This window comes from Alexandromys fortis, unplaced genomic scaffold (assembly GCF_014885135.2).
Source record: "Alexandromys fortis isolate MF-2015 unplaced genomic scaffold, M_Fortis_MF-2015_v1.1 scaffold_66, whole genome shotgun sequence".
Lineage (NCBI taxonomy): Eukaryota > Metazoa > Chordata > Mammalia > Rodentia > Cricetidae > Alexandromys > Alexandromys fortis.
Window position 1 is genome coordinate 1435796 of NW_026067950.1, and position 10699 is coordinate 1446494.

The 10699-nt window shown below is 42.8% G+C and overlaps 1 protein-coding gene across 2 annotated transcripts in view; it reads right to left on the minus strand.

Moving 5' to 3' along the window:
* The window catches only part of Pcca (propionyl-CoA carboxylase subunit alpha), a 272275-nt gene that overhangs the window by 126526 nt on the left and 135050 nt on the right, over positions 1–10699 (minus strand). For both annotated transcript variants that reach the window (XM_050150358.1, XM_050150359.1), the window contains exon 18: positions 7285–7387. In XM_050150358.1, coding sequence (XP_050006315.1) covers positions 7285–7387 — 103 coding nt within the window. The remainder of the gene's footprint in view (positions 1–7284; positions 7388–10699) is intronic.

A 10699-nucleotide genomic window follows, 5' to 3' on the forward strand; every position in this document is an offset into this window, starting at 1 on the left:
GGAGGCCTGCCCTTTCTGAATGGAGACAGAGGAGTGGGTGGGGGAAGGGGAGTTAGAAAGGAGGTGGGGAAGGGAATGGGAGGAGAGGAACTGGAGGAAACTATGGTAGGCATGAAAAATAAATGAAAAAATTTTAATAAAAATGCTTCTAAGACATATATGCACTTCAAAGTTTAAAAAAAAGACCGAAAATCAATAACTCAGGAAGCTTAACTCAGTTTGTTCTATCTATTACCAAGAAAGCATTAGTAAATATAGAAACGAATCTAAGTATAAACATGAACAACTACTATGTGAGTATCTTTTTAAACAACCATACTTTCAAACAACATGGTTCATTAGCTCCGGTTATTTTCCCCAGAGCTTTATTTATACTTCTTAGTACCTTCCACATTTCACAGAATTTATCCCTAGAACAGATTTCAGTGAAATTACTATTTGTGGGTGAAGATGAAAAGGCAAGAGATACACAAGCCTGGTCAGATTGTTTCAAAGAATCAGAGCTACATACACGCATATCCATCTGCACTAATCAGTGTCATCTAAGGGAAATACAATACTGCCGTGCGCCGACAAACAGATATTAATGAACACGCTCCCCAAATCGAGCTCCCAGAACAACCATTCGTCTCACCCTGGCCCATCTCATTACTCCGTCTGCCACTAAACACCTAGGTCATTATGTTCTTATTCGTAACTACAGGAAGAAGCAAGCTGAAAAATTAAGCATTTTCTTCAAAAGATCTATTTCCCATTTGTACCAATCCCATTACTCATTTAAATATTGCATTTCTCTCCCTGACAAATCTCTATAAACCAATTTTAAATTCTTTTTTGGAACAAGGCTGAACATAAATATACAAATACTGCTCCATTCCCTACTGAAAATTACCTTGCACAGATCGGCTAACTTGGATTTTTAACAATCATCTTTGCATTATGCAAATTAATCTTTTGACATTTTCTTATAAATGCACTGATGGTGTTGATTTAGTTTCATTACCCTATAAAACATATCCAGAGTTCAAAGTATTTAATGGGGGTTAAACAAAATGCAAACATTTAATGCAACATTAAGCATGTGAAATAAAAACTTGATTGCCTAAAGAAAGCATGCTATGCTGTTACCCTGGTGACAGGTTAAAAAAGGGATTGTGAGATGAATAGCTGTATGATATGAAATTAAAATGTTTCACATCGAACAATCCGAAATGAATTGGGAAAGGTTAGAGTAGAGGAGAGAGAAATCAATTCTCCAATGGCAATGGTGAATGGGAAAGAAGAATGAATAGGATTTGCCAGTGGGGTGCAACAGCTGCCAAGGATCCTGCAGCCACAGAATCACAATAATACTGATGAAGTGTGCAAGAGCTTCTGGAGTCAGGGCAGGGAAGACACAGACTCGCCTACAATAACATTCAGCCCTCACAGGACAGCCGAACTGAAGAGAAATATTTTTAAAATGTGATATTCAGCAAAACATTACAGATGTATCTTCTCGCACACGCACGATTTCGTGTTTGGGCCCACTGTGATTTCTAACTCGGCCAAGATACAGTCATAGTAAATAATTAAAAACACCGTAGCAGGAGCAGTAAGAGCCAATAGGAAATGACGGCATTAGTGTCTTTCTCTCCTCTCACTGCTTCCAGAGGCACGCTTGCTCAGACGGAGGTGTGTATTTCCAAAGATGCTGTATGGTCATGTGTGTTTGGACATATGCAAATTATATTGTCAGTCACCAACCAGCAACGTCGTTGTAAAAACATGACCTACCCGAGAACATACATGAATCAAGTGTGGCATAGAAGTTTGTTTTATTTCATAGCTGGTATAAATGTGATACAATATGACACACCCTTTTAAACCTCCTATAATGCAAACCACACAACAAAACTGGCTTTTTCTTAGGAATGATTTCACAAGGCCACTTTTTCTGTGTGCCTTTCCCCAATTACCCTTCAATGGTTAAAATCCGATTTGAAACCTGACACTCACTCTCCAGATGGAAACTCAAGAACAAGTGAACAAATTACATCTGAGACCGGGAAAGGCCACTGGTTTTCAATAGCAAGAAAAACCTCAGATAATTGCATCTGTCGAGCAGAAATCACTAGGACATTGATTCTCCATTTTATCAGGAAGCCAGATGAGGGAAGAATGTACACCACAGATGTCAGGAGAACAATAACCCAGAGAGGGGATTCGAGAGAACGCAATTTCCCCTTACAGGACTGTGGTGGCAGGCGGTGTGACTGGCCAGACGCTGGAGATGTCCCTGATCCACACAGCCTAGGCCAACCCTAACATAGGGAATGCCTTATTTCCACATTGTGGGCTGAGCTGTTTTCATCAGTATTACCACGGGCCATCATAAAAACATTCTGGTTTCTGGACTTTAACATCTGAACCAGTACTAGGGAGAAATCTACGACCTCGTTCAATTCAAACAGGCTCTGAGCTGAAGAAGCCTGTATTATTCAGACAGGAAGATGAAGGCATAAGGTTGAAGCAGTTTCTTACCATGGAGCTGGAACCAAACTCCTGGTGCCTCTCTAGTGCTGGTCCCACAGTTCAGTGCTGGATAAAGGAGTCCAAACAGCCAAAGCAACCCATGCTTTCCTATGCTGAAAAATCTAAGTAACGGCTATGCCGTTATCAAAGACCTTTTGGTGTGTGCATTTTCAGTGGGTAATGTCACACTCTGTAAGGTGTCCTCCTACAAATTACCTTAGCTTTTATAACTTAAATTAACCTATTTCTCTTCATCTACATTTTGCCTTGGGGCATTTTACCTTTCCTTCATTCTGTACGTCCTACTCCAAGTCTGCCTGTCTGGCAGCTGCCTGGCTGCCCATGGGTATCTCCCTTTCTTTCTCCCTCATTCTCTCCTTTCTCTCCTCTCTCTTTCCTTTCAAACCTAGATTCCTCCTCCTATTTATTCTCTCTGCATGCCAGCCCTGACTATCCCTCTACTGCCTAGCTACTGGCTGGTCTGCTTTTTATTAGACCAATCAAGTGCCTTAGGCAGGAAAAGCAACTCATCTTTCCATCGCTGTACAGATGCAGCATAAACAAATGTAACACATCTTTCCCTAGTTAAAGTAGTATTCCACAGAGTGGTTAAACTGAGAGAAACAGGGAGCAGAACAGTTGGCTCTGGGGCAGGAGAAGGGAGTTTATCATTAGATAGACTTTCGGTTCTACAAGATGAAGAAGCCAGAGGGCTGCTGCAGACACTGTTAGAGTTGACACTACAGACCTCTACACTTAGAAATGGCTACAGTAGTAAGTTCTGATGTTCAGCACAGAGGAACATACATACCATGGCTCTCTCCCCTCTTCTTCAGGGTCTCACCACGTAGTTCTAGCAGCCTGTTACTCACTACGTGGCCTATCCTATGCTCAAAGTCATAGCAATCCCTCTGCCCTAGCCTCCCAAGCAATGGGATTAAAAGTGTGAGTTACCACACCTGAACTCACTAGTCCTCATTATCAACAACAATCATTAAGTGAATTACAAATGAATTAAAGAGAAAAACCATGTTAATTCTGAGAGCATCTTCTGGTGAGCTGGAAAAAAAAGTTGTTGTTGTGGAGTTTCTATTGCTGTTGATAAATCAGTGATAAATGCAACCGGGGGAGAGAAGTTTGTTTCACCGAATAGCATGGAGTCAGCTCAACGTCTGAAAGTCGGGCAGGAACTTGAGACAAGAACCAGGAGGCAGGAGTTGAAGCAGAGGCCATGGAAGAGTGTTGCTTACAGGCTTGCTACCCATGGCTTAATGTTTTCTTATTCCACCTAAAATCCCAGGCCCAATGGGCTGAGCCCACCCATATCAATCATTCATCAAGCAAACGTCCCACAGGCTTGCCCACAGGCCAATCTGATAGAGACATTCCCTCAGTTAAGGTTCGGTCTTCCCAAGTGATTCTAGCCTAGTAAAGTTGACAAAATACTAGCCAGCACACAGTCAAAAAAGGAAAAGCAAGTGAACAAAATAAGGTCAACGAATTTAGTAAATTTTTATGTATCTGCAATAAAAATACTCTTATAAGCCCAGTTGGTATTTACTCTCAAAGACCCTGAAATAAACGCAATGTGTGAAAACAGATTAACACTGCTCTTGCCCCTTACAGCATGGTTCAGGCTGAGGACAGGGGGCGGGAGGACGACAGGGATGTGGCAGCAGGTGGACCTTCTCACCAGCACCTGAGAAGCCTGAGAGGCAGAGGTGGGCCTGCCCAGGGTAAGGCAAGTTCCCCTGACTGCTCCACAAGCTGTATTGAGCTGAAGACAGCAGGCATTATGAGCGTAAACATTACCAAAAGGGACTAAGGGACTATCACTGCTATTTTCCTTCTAAAAATTACCAGTTAGTACAACAAATTACCACACCACACCCACAATGCAGTAAAATCATTTCAGATTCACATAAGAGAATGTGTTCCTTTAACAGAGTTAATATTCACCTCTCCATTAAAGTGTTTTTATTTTTAACTTTATTTTGGAGCTAGGGAGAGTACTCCAGGCCTCTGCTCTGAGTGACTGACACCCCAAAGCCCCAGAGGGTTAAGGATTGCGAAGGAGTGCAAAACTACACAGTAAATCAGTATGCACGCATGTAAGAAGTTGTGTTCTGCACACTTACAGGCGTCCCAAGAAGCGCACTATTGTTTCTGACATTAACTTTTCTTTTTTTTCCCTGAAACCCCCCCTATCACTTTACTATCTAAATACTATGCTACATAGTAATGTCTTTTTCCAAGTCATAAATGATGAAAGAGTAAAAACCACAGAGAAATTGGAAAAATAAGATCAGCAGCCAAAACAAGCAAGCCAGAGGAAGGGCTGTGAGCTACCGGTTTGGAAGTGAAAACACAGCATGGTGGAGCCACACCTGGACGGTGACATGCCACTCTGTTCCCAAGCCAATCATAAAAACAGCCTCAGAAGCCAGGCTGGGAAGGTTCAGACAGCAGACCTCAGCCCGGAGGAGGCATCGGGTCCCTCCATAGCAGACGTGCAAATGCAACTTAGTGCCTCTATTGCTACTGGTGGTGCTGGTTTAGAGCATTATGGCCTAAGAAGTGGCCACAGAAAATCAACTCATTAGAACGGAACAATCACCTGCCACGTGGCTATGCACAATGCTCTGCATAACTGAGCGCTGATCTCTGTATTTCACTAATATAATTATTCCCACCAGACAATGAGTTCCACAATATGACATGTAAAGTTACAAAGGTAACGATGAACAAATTTGGTTTGGGGTAGAAATTCTGGAGAAGTCAAACACAAAGGAAGGTGGTCCCTGAAGGCAGTGCCAAAGCGAGGTGAGGTGACGGAGCTTTCTGACAGACACTTGGTGTATCTGTCTCGAGAGGGTTAAGCTACACAGAAGCAGCATTTGGCTGAAGTATACAAGTAAAATCTGCCTGTTTGTGTGTGGAAATTTCCTTTAAAATGTTAACAACTGGGCCGGCGGGAAATGACAGATAGAGAGGAAATGATGGAGCACTTTTTCTATGACTGTGGAAGCCGAGAATTGATTTGATGGGCTCCTTATACTATCATAAATTGCAGATGTTTAAAGACCTCTAAAACATAACAAGTTTTCCCAAAGAATAGCTAGTAAATAATCATAATATAATACTGTGGATTTTTTAATCAAAAAAGATTAAGCCCTGGAAATGCAGCCCCGGCCCTGGGTTTAAAGCGAGAAAACAAAGCACAGGAAGCTGCCCTTCCAGTGTTACTAGAATGACTCTAATTATTATGCAAATACCTCCCCCAGGTAAAGCCCAGCAAAGTTTAAAGTGACTGTTAACGAAGTGTGGGATTAACCCAATTTTCACTTTTCTTACTTTAAGTCCTCTTCAGAGTCTGACCCAGAATAAATGAGCATATTTATTCCCTTTAAATAAAAGCCAGCACAGCTCCTAAAGGCCACATCGTTTCACCTTTAACTACTTGGACTTCTGAGGCAACAGCAAACCAAATAAGAAGAGAATGAGGGCAGAAATACCACCATCATTCAAGAAGTAGCCACAAATAACAGGGGGTTGAGATTCTCTCCTGAGCGCGCGCGCACACACACACCGCTAGAGCGGCGCGGGCCCATGGACCCCAGTGGAGCGGGGCTGCCAAGATGAAAAGGACCATTGTGTTCGCAGAGCCCATAGCCTCACACCACATGTGGCTACTGAGCACTTGAAATATGGCCAGGGTGATGGAGAAGCTGGGTTTTAGGTTTAATCGGAAGAGCACATGTGGCTCCTGACTGCCATCCTGGACTGCAGGCATCAGTGTCGTGGCTCTGCTGACCACTCCCCCTATTCTGTCAATCTTCTGCAGTTTGCTGAACCATGGCCACACACCTCTCCAGATAGTTACTGAATCATTCATTACTCCCCAAAAGAAAAGACTGTGTGCACTGAGCTTCTGAGCTTCTAGCACTTCCTCTGAAGAAGCAGCCTAAGTGGACCACATTAAGTACTAAGATGCAACCACACACAACCGTGATCTTGTCTACTTCCTCAGAGGCAATGTGATCCTGACCGGTGCTGAGCAGAGCTTGCTGGTAGCCTTCCACAATCAGCCCACTCTCTCATTGTTCCTCTTGCAGAAAAGCAAGAAGAAAGTAAAATAACTCATTTTGAGCAACACAACGGACTTCCTTAAAGGGTTACTCTAGCAAGCACAACTCTATGATCAGTGACATCGTCCCTGAAAAACAAACATTGCCCTTGAGAATTTTGTTCTTTTTCTGGTAAAGGTGTGTTTCCCTTGTCACCGGGTCACCAGAGAGTTAGAAGTTATCCTTGGGTTACAGACAACCATCTCACCTTGCAGCTTCCAATATCTGACATTTGTCTTTAAGCACTCGGATTGGTTTCTCATGCTGCATGGTGAACATTTTCCAAGACTAGAAAATTAATAAACTAGAAATAACCAATGCATGCTAAGCTGAATAAAATTCCCTCAAATATCAGAGTGGTGTCTTATCTCTACTGATGTCTAAATTAGACAGCTAAGATACTCTGTTCCACATTAGAAAGGGAAGGAGAGAGGGAGGGAGGGAGGGAGGGAGGGAGGGAGGGAGGGAAGGAGGGAGGAAGTTAGACTAAAGCACTCACAGCACCCCATTAAACAGCGAGTTTACAATAATTTTCCCCAAAGACCCTGAGAGGATCAAGAGCCAAGATCACACCATGTTTTTGCTGACATGTTTCTGTGCAGACAAGACAATCATGAGTATTTTCTGACCCTTCACTTCGTACCTTGAATGCTCTTGAAAGTGCCGTGCTCGTAACTGGGATGCCACGAACAACGATGACGCTATGGCCAATAACTGGTTTCTCTCGCTCTGTGTTAATATGTGTCCTGTAGGAAATCAAGCCGTCAGTCTCATCTGTAATGTCAATATCTGCACTTCCTCTTACAGTCACTAGTCAATCAGACAGGGACTTCACCAGGCATCTAAAATGGACTCTGCTCACTGGACGCTCACTGCCTAACATAGGGACAGAGACTTTGGTTTGTTTTTAAAGTTTATTCATTTTCCAGTCAGAATTCTCTGTTCACAGATTTACAAATACCAGAATATTGACATTCTTGAAAGCAAATTTCCAATTAGCATCTAACACTTATTTTTACACAAAACCATGACTTAAATCTTGGTGGAAGCTTCTTGTCTAAGTAACTATATTTCAAACTTATTCATGTGTACTGGAGAACAAGAAATGACTGAGTTTTCTAAAGCGGTGACTGAGTACCAATGCCTTTTATCCTAAAATCTATGAGTAGACAATCCCAAAATGTACAGTCTGGCTTCTCTGCAATGTGAACAATGAAGTGTTGAGGTACAGGTGGTGAAAGTGGCCAGAATCTCTCTGCAGCAGCTAGTGGAAAGATGAGTTGATATATGGTTGATTCCCTCCCCTGTACCTTACCACTAGCCCTTTCATCTGAGCTCTGAAGTACATGAAAGTATTAATGTTTATTGACTCTTTTAGAGAAAAAAACTTGACTGTTTAGATATAAGCACCATTAAAATAATAAAACCAACGTATTCAAGCTGGCTCAGAATTGAGCTGGTATTCATACATGGCTCTTGAGAGTCTGGTTCCCAGCACCCAAGTCCAAAAGTTCAAAACTCTTATTTTTTTATTTTAAATTATATGTAGGAGTTTATCTGCATGTGAGCATGTGCACATGAAGGCAGATGCCCGTGGAGGCCAGAGGTGTTGGGTCCCCTGAAGCTGGAGTACAGACAACTATAAGCCACTGATAGGAAGTGGTAAGAACTGAACTTGGGTCCTCTGGAAGGAAAGCAAGTGCTCCAGCCCCAGGAAAGAGATTTAAATAGGTCTGCAGAACAAAACAAGAAACGGGAAAGCCAGGCTAAGGAGATCTCTAGGAGGCACACCAACTCCTCACAGCTGATCCTGTCATTACTCCCATCCATAAGTTCACTTCTAAGGACAGTGAGGTTAAGAGGCCAACGATCCGACCTCTGCAGACGCAGATAGATGCCGATCAGGGACAAGGCCATGTTTCTCAAGCATGAAGGACTCAAAGGAAATAGAGGTTTGCTTCTCCTGCCCCTATGTATGTAGTCAGAACTTGAAGGCAGATCAACCAACTGATCGATCAATAAATAAATCAACAAATTTCTCTCTCCCTCAGTTTCTCTCAACACCGAAATTCATTTGTTCTCAGCAGCAGTGGTCTAGCCCCCGGCAGGCTTCACACACCTTACTGCCTTGCAGCAGGTAACTGGCTAAACCGGCAGAATTGTGCAAGAATCAATGGGCATCAAAGCAGAAGTCACACACTACAGGGTCTGTAATTAGCAGGCCACTTAAGAACTGAAGTGTCCACAAGTCTGCTGTTAGTCACGTGACAGCAGACAATCATGTGGTGCAGTGTGTACAACTGGAGTTCTGAGTTAAGGATATCCAGTAGGCGCACACATTTACTTGAAAGAAATAAAATGATTTGAACATTATTTCTAAAACTCATTCAAAATAAACTAAAAATACTAAGAATTTAAATATAAATATTTTTCAAGATCTATAGCCAAAATAGAAAGGTAAGGAAAATCCAAGCAATACATCCCTCTTTGGGACAAATCCCAGACTGAATGTACCGTAACACAACATGGGAGCCCACACCTGATTCTAGGATTTCAGAGACACCCCTCATTGGCCTCATAACCACAACCCGTGGGCCATGGCATGTCCCTGACTGTCTCCTGACACTGGGCAGGGAAGGCAAGACCCACATAATCCACAGCCAAACATTCTATGTGAGGTGAATCACAGAAGAGAGACCCAGACCTCCCAGAACAAACACCCTGAAGAACTCTTCAAGTGTGGCTCAGGGGCCTAGGAGCCCTGCATTGGTCGGTCAGCAAGACCAGAGAAATGTTCCTATTTACTTTTTACTGGCCCTCGTTTTCAAGTTGAAGTATTTCTATATTTCTTCCTGGGATCTACTAATGGCTTCAGACCCCGGGACACAGAATACATGATGATGTCATTGTTCCCATGTACACTACACCTAACTTACTGTAGTTAAACGAACTAGTGAGTGGATTCCAACTCCCCAGGAACACAGGGAGATCAGTAGATACACTAAGCTCCTTGGAGCATGGGAGCACTAATGGTTCTCAGAGGTCATGGGTAATCCCAGGAGCAGATTATGAAATCTATCCTCAGCAGCACACAAGGGAGAGAATATAACACACGTGCATACTTCATATGTTCAAATTCTTACAAAAAATCAGTAATATCCCAAAGGAAAATAGGCAATTCTAATACTGTTTTTAAAGGAGCTTGAAGTTAAAAGTATAACAAGGTACTAGAGAAATAGACAGAAAATGATCATGTCTGGTGAACTAAGATTAGAGTTCTTAAAATAGCTTCTTCATTTTTTCCTTTAGCTTTGAAACAAAGAAAATTTCCTTTTCAACATTCAAAGTCAAAAAGTTAACAAGTCTTACATATCCTATTTTTAAAATTTAGATTAAATCATTTCAAAGTTCAAATCTAAGAACCTTTTGGAAAAGTGCCCTCCGTTACAAATAAACACATATAATAGAAAATTTAATGCAGTTGTAGAGACAGGCACTTCCCTATGAACAGTGCCGAGGAGCTCAGGCCAGATGGGAAACAGATGGGGAACCCCAATGGGGAAGAGCGACCCGGCCCGAACACATTGAGATGGCCCTGGGCTGGCTTCACTTACCACTTCCTGCTGTCTCTCGGGCACATACATCAAACAGTCAAAGATGATGGCTTAACACAGCTAAAGTTTGCTCAGGAAGGGGGGCTACTGGGGAACAGGAGATGGTGGCCACTCAGAGAAGGAAAATCTGGCATGAATATAACCTCGGGGAATAAGATGGGAGGGAGTGTTGTGGAATACATATAACTCGTAAAGGTGAGGCACATTTGTTTATACTGCATGTTTTATGGCGTAGAGATTGTCGCTTTGCCTGCCTAAGGCACCTGATTGGGCAGTAGAGTGATAGTAGGGGCTGGTGGGAAGAGAGAATAAGGGGAAGAGAGGAGGGAGGGGAGGAGAGGAGAGAAGAAAGGAGGGGAGGGGAGAGGAGAGGAGGAAGAGAGAGAAGAAGGGAGGGGAGTAGAGGGGAAGGGAAGAGGGGAGAGGAGGAGAGGAGAGGAGAGG